At 38.1% G+C, this 19014-nt stretch overlaps 1 protein-coding gene across 2 annotated transcripts in view; it reads right to left on the bottom strand.

The window, feature by feature from the left end:
- Nucleotides 1-19014, bottom strand: part of slc39a11 (solute carrier family 39, member 11) — a 173742-nt gene that overhangs the window by 8384 nt on the left and 146344 nt on the right. For both annotated transcript variants that reach the window (XM_026177301.2, XM_026177300.2), the window contains exon 6: nt 9494-9661. In XM_026177301.2, the coding sequence (XP_026033086.1) occupies nt 9494-9661 (168 nt within the window). The remainder of the gene's footprint in view (nt 1-9493; nt 9662-19014) is intronic.

Raw genomic sequence — 19014 nt, forward strand, 5'->3', positions numbered from 1 at the left:
CCTTAGATTTTAGCTTATGGGGCTAATCGTTCATATGCTAAACTATTTAAAATATTGTAGTATTGTATACATAAGACATATTATACATAAAATAAGGTGCTGTATATTAACATAATATGTAACATAATATGAAAAACTTTAACAGCTTAAACAAACTTCAGTAGAGAACTTTAAAAACTGGACGAGATTGTTAATGTAGCTAGGGTAGCTAGAGCAGCGGTCCCCAACCTTTTTCGAGCCACGGACCGGTTTAATGTCAGACAATATTTTCACGGACCGGAAATAAATACAACAAAATAAAATAAAGGACCAAGAAAAAAACTGTGGTATTTTGTAAATATAATAATAAACCCAAATTCACTGTGTAATTGTGTAACTTTATTAGCAGCGTCCTCCTGAAATGCACCAACAACATTGACAGTAACATCCTCCTCTCTGCCCCTTAATGCTCTCTGGTCACTATGGTAACGTGTAAATATTTCTTTCAAAGTAAGACACACAAAAAAACAAATATAAAGTACATGAAAATATATAATAAAAAAACCCTGAAAACCATAAATTTCACACCCGAGTCTCAACTATCGTGGCCCGGTACCAAACGACTCACAGACCGGTACCGGTCCGTGGCCCAGGGGTTGGGGTTGCAGTTGTGTATGTTTGTGTGTGTCTGCATTGGCTCAGCAACCAGCTCTATCCAATTCCTACCTAATGTTTTATGCTCTTTTAAGCGACTGTGACAATACTGCTGCTGACAGGCCATTGTCACAGCAGCCGCTTCCTTTCATTGCACCTTCATTTAATCTCCACTCCTCACCCACGGACACACTACTTTTCCCACTGTGCTATTTTTTTTTTTTTACATTATTTCCCGGTGAGAAGTTTATTCCAATGACATCAAAGTCAAGCTGCGTCTTTTTTTTTTCTTTCAATCCTCGCCTTTACACGAACAACAAAGCGACATTTCAAATTTGCTATATCCTGCTGCATCACAAAATGCAAACTGCTTGATGAAAACCATGATTTAGTACCTTGTAATACTTAGCATCAAAAGACACACAATTGGTGGCAACTTTTGTATTTAAAGTGACTCCAAAGGCCTGGAAGAAACTAGACAAACAGCGGCCTTGATGAAAGTTCTGTTGTAAAATGCACTGAACTTTAAACGATTGTGCATAACAAATTCCCACATAGTGCCTGAGGGTCTGTATTTACCTCAAACAGGTTTAGAAAGACTATGTTTGAACAAACATTAGTCATCAGCTACTCTCTTCTGATTAGCTTCTTTTTGTTTTTCACTGAATCAGCATATAAACTCAAAACTGCCTCAACTGTTGCTTTGCTAATTTAGGGAGCATGCACATTAACATAGCACTCATTGAATCAGTCTAACATGAGAGCTCTGAGTAACCTTTCTTTCATTTCCTTTTGCTTGGCTGTTCTTTTAATATTAAGTGTCACTCAAACTTAATTGAACATTTTAAAATATAAAAACCTTAAACCAGCACAAACGGTGCAGTCTTTCCCTTTTCTTTTGGCGAGTTACTAAAGTTAACAAAATGTGGAAGTGACTGGAAAAACAGTTACTCATAGCAGCCCATTTATGTGTGAAATGACAGCTGTGCTGATGGAAATACTGAATCTATCATGTGAGAAATTACAGTACAGGCCAACAAAGCATCTTATCTGACATAATCAACAACTAATCTGTTTACAATTACCCATGATGCACACAAGCAGCAAATCCTTATGCCACAGAAGCTTACTATACCAAGAGATGCTTAAAAGTGGCTTTATTTCTTTTTTAAATGATAAATGAATCCTTCAAAAAATTTTGAACCGATTTTATGTTAGCCAATCAGTTAGTCTGGATCTAGATTATAGAGAAAAAAGTAATACAATGTACATACATCCATAATTTATGTCTTTAGAAGAATGCCAACAAATCCTGGATAAATACTGTATATTTACTGTAATTATGGATAATTAATGGATAATTACTGGGCAGACAGAGGAAATCCCAGACCTATGTTTTGATATATATATTTTTTAATTTTGGAAATTTGCATGCTGTGATTATTATTGATTACAGGGACAGCTTATGGCTGTTGAGGCTCTTTATCTCCATTAGTAAAAATGTACTAAAAGCAACATAAGAGTTAACCTTATAGGGAATGTAATCATCCATCCATTCTCTTCCACTTCTCCCGCTGTCTTAGAGCGAGAGGCAGGGTACACCCTGGACAGGTCGCCAGTCTGTCGCAGGGCAAAGACATAGACAACCACTCACATTCACACCTATGGGCAATTTAGAGTTTCCATTTAACGTATCCCCACTAACTGCATGTCATTGGACTGTGGGAGGAAGCTGGAGTACCTGGAGAGAACCCACACAAACACAGTGAGAACATGCAAACTCCACCCAGAAAGACCCCGGCAAGATGGTGGAATTGAACTCAGGACCTCCTTCCTGTGACGCAAGAGTGCTAACCACCGTTAGCACTTAATCCAATTTTCTTTTCCTGGTTGACTTTTTTCCTAACCCAGCTGCTAGTACTAGCAATCAGTGAGCTCCATCCATCACACTAACAGGGAGGAACGCTAATGGTGGCAAGAAAAGGTGGCCATACGTCTCCGACTCAGCCTCTGCTGCGTCTTCAGAGCCTCTTTGAAGATCAGTACACTCCATTTTGCAGCTGCTGTTTGTGTTATTCAAGGAAAGGTTCACGCCGCATACTGATAGCCTCCCTTCCTACAGGTAAAGACGGGCATCAACATGAAAAATAAGTACATTTTTTGCACCGTTGAGAAAGGCACTCAGTGAAAAGCAGATTTTTTTCCACATAAAATGTGACAAATTACTGCTCAGTGTTAGAGTTTTATGTAAAATAGTTTTCTTTCATCAGTCTGAATCAAATGATGAGGTTATTATAGCGCAAAGCCTTCAGTGTTTGTAGTCGATGTTAAATTGCATGATTAGTTGGTGAAGAAGCACTTCAAAGAAGCAAACAGGTCCCTCTTATTGCAATTTAGGACTGCAAAATTACCCATAACACCAGTGGGCCTTTTAAACAGGATAAACACTGCTAGTTTATTAAAAATAATAATAAGAATAAAAAAATCTTAAAAGGAGCAAAGTACATATTGCTAGTTTTATGTGCTCTTTCTTTGATGTTATTAATAAAAAAGGTACTTTTGGCTTCTTTGTTGTAACAAAGTGTTTGCATCTATCCCTGGACTCAAACCAGCAACCTTCTTGTGGACCGTCACATAATTTTTCCAGTGCAGTAAATACTCCACAGCACACTGGTTCCTAATTTTGTGTCTTATGAACCATTTAAGAAACAATCATTTCACACAGAGTTCAACTGGTGACATTATTGTTACAAATAGACAAATAGAAATCAATCAAGCCTGAAGCAGAAAATCATCCAAGCAAGTGAGCTCATTCTTATTAATTACACACTTTAATTTGAGCAAATCATTGCTTGCCCACATCTCAGCGTTCAGCTCACAATTCTATTCTATGTTTCCACATTTTCATATATAAGAACTCTCAAACACAGGACGAGCACAAGGAAGTCACCTGAGACCTTTGGTAACAGGCTGTTATAACCACAGTAAAGAGGTGAAGTAACATTATTCGAGAATTTCTGCTGTGTTTTTATATAAAACTCTCATTTTCAAATCCTTTCAAATCCAAGGTAAGCAATTTTAACATTTAATAGTTAGAGTGGATATCTCATCAAAGGGCAAATATGCATGGACTTTTGAATTATAGTTTATTTATAATTCTGTTGAGGACTTCCAAGACATTAATGTTTTAACTGTGATGAAAGAAATGTATTTTAATAAACCTGTCAGCTCTGCTGTATGATTCCCCAAAGTTGATTTTAAAAAAGCATGTAGCACTGATTGACACTCAGTGCATTTTTACTTTCACTTTAAATATAGATAAAAGAGAGAATATAAATTATTTGATTTACTATTGCTGCCCTACATTTAAAAGAAATAAGCGTTCATTCAAGACACGAAACCACTGACAAATATCTAAACCGATCTGAGTTTTTCCTCAAATACACTTTCAGACTGCAAATGTTCTAATGTTCAAATTCATGTCTGTTCGCTAAACAATTAATATTGTGTCACTTTAAAAATGAAGCAGCAATCTGACAGCAGTTTAATACATAATAGTAAAACCACTAAAGTCAATTTTTCATGTGTCTGCATTACTTATAGATAACATGGAGATACTCACTCAACAAGTTAGAAAGTAAAATCAACTTGCATATTCATCACATGCTCTTTTTTATGTCTCATCCATCCAGAAAGTTGCAATTATGGTAGCCTACTTAGTGAGTTTATTTGCTATGATGTCTCAACCAATATCAGCAAACATGGAAACTGTTTTTGTACTTTGTACTGCCGTTATAATTATAATTTTAAATGTTATATTTGGAAAGTAGTTTGAAAGAAGAACCTAATCTAACATTTGCCTCTATATTGTCAACTCCCGAAGAAGCAGTAAACCTGAAATCAGTGGCACATGTCACATGACCATATATCTATACGTATATTGAGAGAGATACATTATTTAAAAATGAAAAAAAATAAATAAAGGGCAGGGATAGCTCCATGGGTAGAGTGGTGGCCCCATGATCGGAAGGTCAGGGGTTTGAATCCACTGAACGGCTGAGGTAGCCCTGAGCAAGGTACCGTCCCTACACAGTGCCCATGGGGACTAACACATACACATTACTATTTCAATCTATGTGGATAAAGGTCTTTCTGAAATTTAATATTAGTGGTAGTGTTAGCATTACTAACCAGGAACTGGATCTCTCAAAATAAGAAAAAATGTTTTCTCTAATGATTTTTTCCTTTTTCTTTTTTTTTTTTGCTTTAAAACAGACAAACTTATACTGAAATATAAACATGTGAAATACAGTTGGAGATTTACACCACCGGTCAAAATGTTAAAATGCCCCAATTTTTCCAGTTATTTAATGCAATTCAAGTTGTTCCCCCAAACTGCTCCCCCTCAAAAAAAAAATCTGAATTATACAAAAAGGCTTTTTTCAGGGACCGGTAGTGTAAATAAAAATCACTGTTGCGTAAGCTAATTTGAAATGAAGAGTCTAAACACGAGCATGAGCTATTTTGTTTTACAAGCTGTATTCTTTTTGTATTTAGTTTTTGCGTTTTGAGTTCAGTTTGTGGCAAAATAGTTCAGCTCTGGAAGCTTAAAAAGTGCTACGATTACTGGCACTTTATTGTACCCCGCAAGCACCTCACATTCCTCTTCAGCAATGTCACAAGTCAATTAAAATAATAAAGTAAATATGGCCTCTGCTTTTATGAGAAAAACAAAAGGGAATGAGTGCTGGGAGTTAAGATTATTTATGCTGACAACACAAAATTCACAAGCAGATTATAAACAAACAGCAGTTAATTAATAACTGAATTAACTATTACTTAGTTAATTCAGTTACCGACCCTGCTGTTAATTACTTTACCATTCTTTTCTTTTTAAGTATGAACCTTATCAAAAGGCACACATTTACCGCCGTTTCTCTCTGATGTATGACTGACAGGTTATTAACTTAATTAACTTATTGGACTTGACAAAACTGTGACTTGTTGACCTCTGAGTAGTGTTTAATAGTGCAAGGCCTCTTGCAGAGCAAACCTGTCTATTTGACTGATTTATTTTTTTTCATCATTAATATTCCAACAACTTATTTGAAGCGAGAAAGAAAATCAATATGTACATTCAATGAGCGTTCCGGCTGACGCACTACAAAACAGCCTGAGCTGGGAAACAGGCTTTTGTGTAATGAGCTTTAAAAAAAAAGCTGCATTGTTGGTATTCTGTGGAGCTCAGCAGCAGGTGGGTGAATTGTAAATTCAGAGTGACTATACATACATGGTTTACTGCTACACCTCGTGTAACATTTACAGCTTGCTGGCATCCCTAAACGACTCTCCTGCTCTCTGACACAGACAGACATGCACACTTTATATTGATCATCATATGGTTGTTGTTTAAATGAGTGTCTGATGTATGAACTATTCTTATTTTTTATTTGTATTGATGCACAGTTCACACCACAAACAGACAACCATGAGTTTGGTCTGACAAGGCTGCTGAGTAGTGCATTCACTTCATCTTCTTATGTCTGTGGAGTTTCTTCTGCTACCTCGCAAACAATGGTCTCTACTTCAATACAAAGAGCTGGAAGGGGGGGAACAGTGATTCCACCTTTAGGACAAACACAATTAAGTGTTTTGCCAGTGAACGCATTAATCAATTCTTAGGCAGTGACAGTAATGTCTCAATACGAGCTAGAGTAGCAACACAAGTGTATTGAAGTGATATTATCGATCACAAGAGCCATGATTTTCTTTCCTTTTCATTCATTGACATTTTAGTTTTTTGGGTAAGTTAATATAACAACAAAGGGGCCAATAAATTGTACAGCAGTGCATCCTACACCAACTGTTTATTATTCAGTTTAGATGCCGATAGATAAATGAATAAGTGTTATATTGACACAAATGGACCGGGTGCCTCTTCCAAAGTTTACTTACACATGTTCAGAGTGCAACACGTGAGTGGACTGTTAAATCATGTCTGTAAATAGGGATTGTTGGCTCAGTGGACGTGGACTAGCGATTTTTTCTTCTTGATCGAATGTAAAGTATAAACTTTAAATATTTAGCAGAGTTCCTAACAATCGATGCTGAGGTCGTTACAAAAAAGAAAAAACAATACAAAAATGAATACATCAGTGTACTGCACACTATTCTAGCTTTTGTAAAAAGTAATGTAGTTTGTTACTTAATTACCCACTGGTGAAAATATTTCATTACACTACTCCCTATACTACTGTCATGTTACTCCGTTACGTGAACTGAAATGCACTGTCACAATGCTACCACTTACGAGGTTACAGTCACACACACACCAACACAAATCCCTATACTAAAGAGGGAACACAACATCTTTCTGTTATGCATGAACACAAAACCATAAAGCAAATTTGAGAACAAAACACTTCAAAGTTACCAGAGCCATTCTAGAAACATTTACAGGTAGAAATGGAGGCTGCGGTGTTACAGGCCTGACTGCTTGTCATTGTTACTCAATACAGTAACATAAAGTACTAACGAGTTATTCAATGATCTTCAGCATTGCCTGTTGAAGATCAAATCAAATCAAATCAAAATTTATTTATATAGCACATATTAAAACAACAGTGTTGACCATAGTGCTTCACAGTCAATAAAAACATGAGACAGTTAAAACAAACAATAAAAGAGGACAACAAACAATAGGTAACAACGCAACAAGCTAAAACAGCCAACTAGACAGAATCAAAAGCCAAAGTAAAAAAATAAGTTTTAAGACGTAATTTAAAAGACTGGATAGACTCAGCAGTTATTCCAGAGTCTGGGTGCCACGGATGCAAAGGCCCGGTCGCCTCTCGACTTCATTCGAGTCCTAGGTTGTGCTAGGAGCCTGTGGTTGGACGATCTAAGTGCTCTGTTGGGATTGTATGAATGGAGTAAATCAGAAAGATAACTGGGCGCTAAATTATTCAAAATATTAAAAGTGAACAAAAGAATTTTAAAATCTATACGATATTTAACAGGGAGCCAATGTAATTTGGCTAAAATTGGAGTTATGTGTTCATGAATTCTCGTACCTGTTAAAAGACGCGCAGCTGCATTTTGAATTAACTGGAGCCGGCAAAGAGAGGAGTGTTGGAGGCCCGAGTAGAGGGAGTTACAGTAGTCCAAGCTGGATGTAATAAATGCGTGGATAAGCTTTTCAAGGTCCTTTAAAGGAAGGAACGGCTTTGCTTTGGAAATCTGACCAGGTTCTGGTTAGCATACACTCAGCTTTAACATCACCCTGGATTCTTTGCTAGCTGTGTATTTAACACAGAGCTGCATGTAAAAAAAAGATGTTAGCAGCACAGTACAATTACTTTTCAAAGTTTACATTTTCTAGTGTCAGAAGAAAAAGGCACATTTGATGTTTGCTTTTTGTTTTTGTTTTTTTCTTTCTGTCCAATCATCTGACAGATAAATGAAAAAACTTTATAGTGCAGGTAACATGATTGTATATAATGACTGCATTTATTCCAGCAATTCATTATATTACTGTATTAGCTAAAAATGTCATGTGATTACGTTAATCCACTGTGGATGATCACAGTATTGGACAATGATTAATTGTGCTGATAAAGTTCACCACTTAGATTAGCATGCTGCTATATAGTAATTATTTAGTCATGACCCAAACAACTGAAGAACTTTTCAGTCACTGGCTACACTTAAAAAAAGGCTCAATGGTGCCACTAATACAACAACCAGTGAAGCTGGACTATATGCTGCCATATGCTACTACTAGCAGGCTAATACCATGATACATTAGTATCTTTGTATCATGTCGCCTAAAATTCAAAGTTGGCATGAATGCGACGATCAAGATGTTTCAAATTAAACAGCATTGTTTTTCAACCATCCCGGTGGCATTACAAGTGAAGTCTTCTGAAAGCACGCCAAAATATCCATATCCAATAACTATTTATTTATTTCAGTCTTTACTAAACTGGTGGACTGTTGAAACAACCAAATAATATCGTTGCCATACTGAAAAGTCCAAGTTAAATCAAACTGCCAAATGAATTTTAGACAAAGTTTTCAAGCTGTGTTGACAGCAAGGTCAAGAGCAACATGAACCCAAATTTATTACTGCCCTTAACTATCGTTTATCATTAGCATCATTAGCGGGTGCTTAGTCAGCCCTGTAAAAGTTCTGTGGTGCAACTATTGCTCATGATTTGGGAAAACATTTCATCATCATAATAAAATATTTTTTCATCACTTAGAGTCAACAAGAAAACCTGAGCAGAAGCTTCTAGGTGCTGCGCTGCCTGTTACAGAAAGCTTTGCTTCCAGGTCACAGCTGATGTTGTTCACATACATATTCCTGCAGGCACATATTCATTCAGGAACTCAAACCAGAGCCACAAAAATTACTGTAACAGTCACTCAATGAAAAGCAAAGATTGTATTCTGGGTATTCAATTAAGTTCCAGATCTTAAACAATGTATTGGATGCACAGTTGTAGCAAAAAGAGAAAAACAGACATAGTGCTGGCACGAACTGATAAAGAAGAAGACTGCTTATTTGAATTCAATTTAACACCCCTAGAAAAGAAATAACCGATACATAGTCGTCGTCTTTGTTGTGGAGGGAAAAAAATAACAACCGTTTTGCAGATATAAACCACAATAAAGGCGAAGAGTATTTATCAGTGAGTGCAGGCATTCAGTCTGTTTACATTGATGGAAGGTTATAGCTAAAATGTGTTTTTGCCCCACAACAAAGAAAAACACTCTTGATCATTAAAAAAGAAGCCGTATTGTTTGAATTCAATTTACGTTCCCAAGCAAAACTTCATGTCCTGTGGTTTGTACTCACCCGGGATGTTGTGGATAGTGATGGCTAGGATGAGGAGAAGAACTCGCCGCCAGCTGCTGCCTCTCTGTTCAGCCACTTCCTGTTGTTTACTTCCTGTTTCATGTCCATCCGAGTTGCTCGAAGGAAGTCCTTTCCTTCTCTGGTAGACGTCTCCATTCTCAATTTTATCTGTTTAACAGAGGATAACAAACATTAGACAGCACTTCTTTTTCACCACTCAAAGTACTTTCACACTGCAGGCCACATCCACCCATTAACACAGGATTCATTTGAATTCTATGTGTTTACTGCAAAGCCCTTTAATTACCAGAAACAGATGGACTGATTGGTTTTCAGCCGAGGGTCTAACTACCAACCTCCAGATTGGTGCACCTCCCGAGCCAGAGCTGAACCCAATAGAATTTGGTGGAATTGCAATTATTAAAAGTTTAGCACATAAATAAATAAAAAACTCAGAAGAACTCAAAGAATCCCTTTTTTAAGAAACACCGACATGCACACTGGGATTACAATCTTTCAACCTGCCTACAAGTGTTGCTTCCAAACATGGCTGGGAGACTTGTTTAAGTACTTTTTGACCGCAGGCTGGCTTTAATTGCTTGGTGGATTGCCCCACAGCGCCAGACACCCTTCTCTTTGACTGTGGCTATTCTTGTGACTTTTCCTGAAACAAAAAACTTTGAGGAAACCTTGTCCAGCAATCAGCAAGGCGTGAGGACGTGTAAAAGTAGGAAGGGAGGGTTTCCTCATTAACATTCGGCTTCTTCATTGTTCCCTCTTATTTTTCATTATTCATCCATTTCATAGTGGCAGGGTCGACCGCAGCCCTCATCCTTCCTGATATGGCTTAAATGATACTCCTAATTATGGCATATGGCAGCAGATTTTAACCCTATCTTTGACTACGATCATAAAGAATAGGTAGGGTTGGTAGAGAAGGACTGGGAGTCAGCATTCACAGCTCTTTCTTGATTTCAGTCACACGTTGAAGCCTTGTTTATATAACACTCAGATGGTCGCGTGGATTTACAACAAATCTGCTGTAGAGTTGATCCTTGATTGCAATAGAACAAAGGTGTCAAGAGGTGCATCCTATAAAGACACTCAGAACTACATTAATCAGGCTAATTAAGGTCTTTGAAATGCCAATCAGCGCTTATGTGAGTCTGAATGTCAACGTTTCAAACACAGAATCCTTATAATTGTGACTCACGTGAACATGCACTTAGTTTTCTGTTATTCAACGAAAACTTGCGGTGATGCGCGACACATAGGAAGCAATTACCCACAAGATCAAAGGACAACTTAAATGACAAATGGGTTTATTACAGAGAAGATCCTCTGCCTCGGCTGGCTGCTTCAAGCCTGATTAGCACGTCAGTCACCAAATTTGTATTTACAGGCTGACAGATGAAAAGTAAAACTTTCATTAAAAGAAAAATGCTCAGGATTTGTCGCATATCAGTCCAATTACCAGCAATACAACATCTGTCAGTGTCATAAACCAAAGTTAATGGCCCAAGACAATTTAATTTGCACAAAACTCCTGATGAAGGTTACGCAGACGGAGCAAATTACATTATGTTGTTATAAAAAAACCAAAATAAGCCCAAAATGGACAGACGCCATCAAACAGCTGAAAAATGTTGGGTACAGCATGAACATAATGATGATTAGCTGACTAAATGGTGCAATGCTTTTAATATTTTATAGGTTTCCAATCAAAGGAGACTGTCTAGAAGCAGAGGCGCTGTAGATGCACTAGGAATGGTTTAAATTACCAAAACCCCTCCCTGCTCTTCTCGTGAAATGCCATGAGAGATGCCCTCGAGTGGATAATTCAGTTTGCAGTGTTTAGTCTCGGCCGCCCTCCCCATCCCTGCATCGGTCTCTTTTTTTTTTCACCTACATTGCTGAACACAAGCAATTGACCTCTATTAATGTGTTCCAAGTGTCTTGTTCTTACTATGTAGGGGGCTGTAAATTGCAATTATTGGTGAGTAAAGGTCAAACAATCTGGACTTTAGCTTGCAGTGCACTCTCTGTAACAACCTCAGCCAAGCAGAAGGGAAATTCGCTGTGTATTTCTCACCCATTTAACTTCCCAAACTATTTGACTACTGGAAATTTTCATGATTTAAAAAAAAACATTTTTTAGCTGAACACAAATACCCAAATATGCACAAGTGCCACAAGATAATTGTCTTAATAAAGATAATCTTCTCTTCTACTCTAAATGTTATGATTCAATACATATATGTATATTAGACAGGGTGTATACTCTGAAAGTTTCTACTCAAGTCTTTTTTCTTTTTCTGCTCCTTGTTAAACACAACTATGTCTGGTTTGTTGGCCAGAAGCTGCTTCTCTCAATCGCATCTATAAAAAAATAACTCAAATACCAAAAATCCACTTTGGACACTAAATAAGCCATTTCTAGTTTTGTCCTTAGTTGAGATACTTCCTTGATGTGTGTGGCCAAACTTTTGACTGTGTGTGTATTTAATTAATTAAACTTCACACAAAAAGAAAGATATGAGTAAACCTATTAGGGTTGGTAGTGGCGAACATGAATGAATACATGGTTACGGATGTGACTGGCATTCGAACCCCTAAATTTGCTAGTAGCTGCTTTCATCAGCCCTCTGATTGCCATTCATGGCCTTGATACTGATAGGGCTCACTGTCTTTAATAAAATATTTAACCAGAACCTATTCTGACCAACATAATCACTCTTTGTATCAGTCTTTTAGCTCATTTGGTCTACCAAAGAAGAAACCATGAAATGACCCTTTGTACGTTCAATAGGGATCCTGTCAGATTGTACCCTTTTAAAATTTAGCTATTTACAGTTTGAGACAGAGTTAAAAAAAAAGAAAAAAAGAATGAGGCAGGTGGAAGAATACATCGTGGATAAATATCTCTCAAGGTTACTTGCTAACTAAGGGCATAAAGGTGCCTGGTGACTGAGAGTATGCAGATATACTTTTCATCAGTATTCCCTTAGAAAGGACTGTTCTCCACAAGGACACACACGTTGACCTGCCATTATTGGACTTGAATGAAGTGAAAATAAAAAGACTCGCTGCTCCACAGAAATGCCTGCTCTCCTAGTAAAAACAAAACAAAAAAAAACACCAACCAACCACGAAATGCAGTTTATTTTGTGAACATTTCACTTTTTCAAGATTGTACACAAAAAGCCTGTAGCAGCAGAGGCAGTTGTTTCCTGAAGGCCAAAACTTTGAATACTATTGCAGCCACAAAAGGATTCATAAAGAAAGCAAATACAGCACTGAAAATCTGACCTGATTATAGCCATAGTAAACGAATGTTCAGTCATCATTACAGATGTTGTAAAAGTCTATAAATCATCACAGTTTTTAGACTTGTTGCTTGCACAGCTAACAAGTAGACAGGGGGCGCCATTTTTGCATGATGATGCTAAAGAAACTTTCACGCCTGATTTGAACTGTGAAGCAAATTTGTCATTCCGCCTTAAATCCATCAAGCCTTCTTCATGAACATCTCCGATTTCCAAAAACATTTATGGTAGGAAACTTTGAACATAATAATGGCTGCTATAAAATCTCCATATACCATACTGATATCCATCCATCCTCTTCCACTTATCCTTATCAGGATAAGTGGAAGGGCTGGATACACAATACACAGCTAAAATTTCACAGCACTGATTCTATATGTTCAAACTGTACCATAAAGGTTTTTGCCAAGTTGGAGATAGTGAAGCAGGAAATGTTCTAAAAATTGGCTGTTTAGCCACCAGTGCTGTCCATCAGCCTCCTATTGCTGCAAATGTATGTACTCCATCGTATAAATGTGAAAATCCTCGGTGAGTTACTTCTCGAGTTACCACATTCACAAGATTTTCAGAAAACTTGAGCAAGATTCAAACTCATCCAAGATTTTTGGTAGATGCACACCTATGATACCACAGATGTTACGGTATCCGTTTGAAAATTTCACGTCACCTTGTTCTCGTGTTCACAAAAGTTGGGTGTCCAAACTGTCTGCCCACGTGCCTGCTACCCCGTGTGGTGACAACAACAGCATCATAAAACAACACAATAATAAAAATTAGATAGTACTTATCGATGCTATACATCTGCAAATACTGACATTTATATAAACAGCTATGGCTAGAAAGGAAAAACCTCCTTCTCTCCCGTGGAGTCCCAGAAAGTAATACAATATTCCAGGAATGTTACGTTTTGGGTCTCCTGTTTGTCATTCAGGCAGCAGATCTGAGACTACTTGGCTTGGGCACATGTTGTGTGACAGAATCCTGAGACTGAGAAAAAAAGAGAGACTACACGGTTTGTCACAGTTTTCATCCGGAGGTAGGAAGAGTTGCCTCCTGTTGCTGTAGCAGCAGATGAGTCAGGACGTGACGGTGCCACTGCCTCATCTGCTGCTCCATGCCAAGTTAATGAAGAGTGTGGGTCTTCAAGGAGCAAGCTGGGTTAGCTAAGTGGCTTTCAAAGATTTTGGTCACACCCGTTATGGCAACAAGTATTTCTGAGGCGCAACTTAGCACAGCATAACATGTCACTGTAGTCAAGTCATTCCAAAACATATCTGCTGTTCTCATCATTCGAGGACAGGAGGGGAGACGGGAGAGAGGATGACTGAGATGAGAAAACAAAAACAGCTGTTTGGAGAGGTGAGGGAGAGGAGCGTATCAGATCGATAAGATACACAATTTGACAGCAACTGTTTGTCAAATCTGTGGCATTTCAAAAGAAGCCTCAATTTGCAGAAGTGAACAAAGCACCGGCACCTCACATTGAAGGTCTTAGTTTTTCCTCGGGGGTTTTGATCTTGCTGCTGGAAATAAAAAGCTGAATGAACGCTCACTTTCTTTCCCTCTCTCGCTCTATTTATGATTCATTTTTGTGAAAAGCAGCTGACACACCTGATTGGAACCTTTTTTTGTATAGTGCAGCGTCTCACATCTTATAACAATTTTACTCTGAAATAACCTGAAAATGGTACAGTGATCAGTGGAAATAATCTTCGAGCGCGACACAGAGAATCAAATTAAAAGAAACGCAATGACAGCCAATCAAAATAACAACACATTGTAAGAGGCACAAAAGAAAACTGACAACACAATTGGGCAGGTTAACACAGGGCCTGAGAGGTCTTCATTATGGCAGTGAGCAGCCTCTCATGCTGTCTGAATATCAGTCCATAATGGTTTGCTTTAGCCATCGGCTGTTCTTTACTTCTCACTCGGACACGCCACACATTTGCACTACCGAATAACACTTTTGGCCTTTTCGGGATGTATCTGCTAACACTGCGAAAACTATATAGTTCATTTACTTGCTTGCTTGATAAACTGTCACAAGAGAAGCAATGATGTGCATTGCAAGTATCTAGAGGAAACCCTCCATACTAATTTAAATATTGCTCATTGTTGCTCAAGTCACTGGCCTGTAACACCTCTTACAACATATCCAGGATATCGTCTGATTCATCTTCACATAAAATCAACCATCATGAAAGGTGGTCACATAAACATGACTATAGTACAACCAACCACTGTGATAATGCCTTGCTGCTGCGTGTCACTGTGTGTAACAGGAAAGATGCTGGATAGCATTACTGTGCTTTTACTTATACAAATGATGCCGAAAGATGCATCAGCACTGCTGCCCCTTCATTAAGATACAAGAAGATCTAACTTTAATTAGAAGTCTATGTAGTGTGGATGAAATTACAATTGCCTTGTTCATTAAGAAGCAACACCAGCAAAGTTTTGTGGTATAAGAGCAAGTAACAAATATAAAAGCATATGCTAATTAAAATCTGTTAGTAATCTTGTAAATCTTATATATGGTCAGCGAGTACAAGGCCCTGTTTTAGGATTATATTATATCATATGCTTCCATGCTTTCATTGTGCTTCCAGAACAATGAAAGGGATTTAAAATTGCTTGCAAAACAGATTGGAACACACTCCAATCTGACACACTGGGCAGTTTTGAAAAATGTGAATCAGCACATAGATTTTGAACTCTATTTTCATTGGTTTTATAGCTTTGGGCTACTGTTAAATACATTACAGACATTATAAAGAAGTAGAGATATAGACAGAAAAGATAAACAATGAGAGAGAGTTCCTAATTTCCAACTATCAACTACAGAAATGTTTTTTTTTAATTTTACACTGGCTTCAAATGTTTATTTTTTAAATGCCATTATCTGTAAATTAACAAAATGTTTCTGTTTTATAACTACAAAACTTTCTGGACCATGCACTACCTTTGTACATTTGTAGCACATTGTAGCAAACACATTTATTTCATATGATTTAAGCTCAGATTGTTACAATTACTACAGCAGCATTTCTTTATCATGTAGAAAAAGAAATGTGCCATTGACATTGCATGTTTTCTTGCATTTTTTAATTGTGTAGTTAAACTTCTTTACACTGATGGAACTGGGCGTTTCCCTGGTCTGGCCCACTTAAGATCAAAGTGCGATATAAAATGAGTTTGATATAGACTCTCTTTTAGGGTCTTTCAAGAATGATGACTCTATTTTCCACAACACTTATTGGACAGTATGGGGTGATTTCAAATGTGTTCATCTACAATCTTGAAGGTAACCTACTCTGGTGGAGCAAGAGAAACAGCTTTGTGGGTTTAACTTGACCTCACAGTTTTCTCACAAAGACCGTAAATCCTGCTTCATAGTGTATTTTATAGAGCGCGTCCACAATGAAGCTCTCCCTCCAGGGAACAAACTGTAAACCCTTTGAGAAACATCCTGAATTAAGCAATGTTTCAACCACAGGAGAAAGAGTCTGATTTTCATTTCAGGTCAACGGTAACACATGACATACACATTCAGGCGACCACTTTGCAGTGGTTCAAGTAATGTGGTGTTTGTCTCTAAGTGCAAACATAGGTGGAAATGTGTATTATTTTAGTCCACTGGTGCTTAAGCTCTTATGGAGAAGGTCACTTGAGGAGGTTAACAAATGCACTGCACACATTTTATACATCTGACGTTGTGCTGATGATTGAAGTGCTTTTTATTTGGATTTCTTGTTTATAAAGTTCGTCCTTGGCTCCATCTGAAGGCCTTTTTTAATGACCAGTCTCTTGACACTTTCTTCACTATTTGGTTACACTTGGTGGTTTGGTATTTTGATGATAGTGCTGCTTTGAAATGTGTTTTCCTCCAGTTTTTATGGAGGTTATGTCCACAGAAGGCACACAGGCCTCTTTGAGATTAATTAACTTTTCTACTTTTCCTTTGGTCTGCTTCTGTGGATTTCTTTTGCAGTTAAAGTTAAACTTGTAAAAATGTATCAAAAGCCACAAACAATAATGTTTAAAGGGCTGTATGAGATTTAGCTGTTCTGTGTAAGTTGCATATGACAATGAAATCCATTTACTTCCCAGGCTAAAGCTTGTAGAAACAACTGGTGATTCATGGACGAGAAGCCAACGTGAAAGAAAATGTTAACAGGTACCACTCTTTATTTTCCCTGTAACACAATGAGTAAAGTGTGTGTGTGTTTTACATATACAGTGCTGTGCAAAGGTTTTAGGCAGGTGTGAAAAAATGCTGTATAGATATCATTGAGTAAAAGAAAGACAAAGAAACAGCAGGAGAACAAACCGGCCAGAAACATAGAGGTCAGGTCAGGTTAGCTAGTTGTGTGGAAAGCACGCTTCATTTCTCTTAGTGAAACGTCACAGATGAGTTGTTTTGTGTTAAGAATTTTCTGAGATGTGGATCTTTCTGTGGCATGTATTTTTTTTTAAATTTGGTTTATTTTGTTATTTTTTTCCTCAGTCTTTGTCAGATAGTCTACGTACCTTGAGTCATTTCCCAGCCCCCTGTGCTACTCTCACTGCTTTATAGTCCCCTGTCTATTTATGCTTTCTGTTGTTGGTCTTTCATGCATTTTTCATATATAGACTGTTAAGCTTCTTGGCCTTTTGCTTTTGTAAAATCAGCATCTTCAATAAAATATGTGTTGAGTTTTGCACCAAGTCAGTGTCTCTGTTTGGGTTTCTCTTATCTATAACACAAGCTAACAGGTCTCACACAGGTCTCTGACAACCTTCCATTAGTGAGACAGCAGACTAAATTATTGGAATTACTAACTCCAATGTAAATACTGATATTAACACACAAAGACATACAGTATACACATATGACATACACTAGAAAACAGAATATCCTACAAATTGTGATTATTATTATTTAGATGCAGTAATGCATTAATTAGCACATATTCATCTTTCCTCTCTCTCTCTCTCACACACACACACGCTGTGACTCGGTCTCTTCATCCTGCAACGTGGCAATCAGATTCTGATTCAGATTTGCGTCGTCCTCTATGCAGTATCTACAAATAGCTATGTTGTCCTTGTGGTTAAAGGGCTTAAGCTGAATAGTGTGAAGCCAGACTCTGTCCATGTGCATACATGAAAAGCCAGAAACTGGAAGAGCAGCAGCTGCGCATCACACTCCAGAGCCAGTTACAACACAGAGAAGATTAAATCAGGGTGAAGCAGCATGATAGGTGGAGTTGGGGTGCAGGAGGGTGACAAAGTAGCTTGCAGAATTGCAGCAACTTGGGGCAAATTAAAACAAATATAGACTCCAATCTGGCGCAGTAGATAGATTTGGTAAATACAGTGGCTTGATACATGATTCCAAACATTTTTTACAAATAAATAACTGCAAAGTGGGGTGTGCATAATTATTCAGCCCCCTGAGTCAATACTTTGTAGAACCACCTTTTGCTGCAATTACAGCTGCCAGTCTTTTAGGGTCTGTCTCTACCAGCTTTGCACATCTAGAGACTGAAATTCTTGCCCATTCTTCTTTGCAAAACAGCTCCAGCTCAGTCAGATTAGATGGACAGTGTTTGTGAACAGCAGTTTTCAGATCTTTTTATGTTTAGGGTCGTTGTCCTGCTGGAAGGTGAACCTCCGCCCCAGTCTCAAGTCTTTTGCAGAATCCAAGAGGTTTTCTTCCAAGATTGCCCTGTATTTGGCTCCATCCATCTTCCCATCAACTCTGACCAGCTTCCCTGTCCCTGCTGAAGAGAAGCACCCCCAGAGCATGATGCTGCCACCACCATATCTGACAGTGGGGACGGTGTGTTCAGAGTGATGTGCAGTGTTAGTTTTCCACACATAGCGTTTTGCATTTTGGTCTCATCTGACCAGAGCACCTTCTTCCACATGTTTGCTGTGTCCCCACATGGCTTGTGGCAAACTGCAAACGGGACTTCTTCTGGTTTTCTGTTAACAATGCCTTTCTTCTTGCCACTCTTCCATAAAGGCCAACTTTGTGCAGTGCACGACTAATAGTTGTCCTATGGACAGATTCCCCCACCTGAGCTGTAGATCTCTGCAGCTCGTCCAGAGTCACCATGGGCCTCTTGGCTGCATTTCTGATCAGCGCCCTCCTTGTTCGGCCTGTGAGTTTAGGTGGACGGCCTTGTCTTTGTACACTGAAAAAAA

Source organism: Astatotilapia calliptera, chromosome 8, assembly GCF_964374335.1.
Source record: "Astatotilapia calliptera chromosome 8, fAstCal68.1, whole genome shotgun sequence".
Taxonomy (NCBI): Eukaryota; Metazoa; Chordata; class Actinopteri; order Cichliformes; family Cichlidae; genus Astatotilapia; species Astatotilapia calliptera.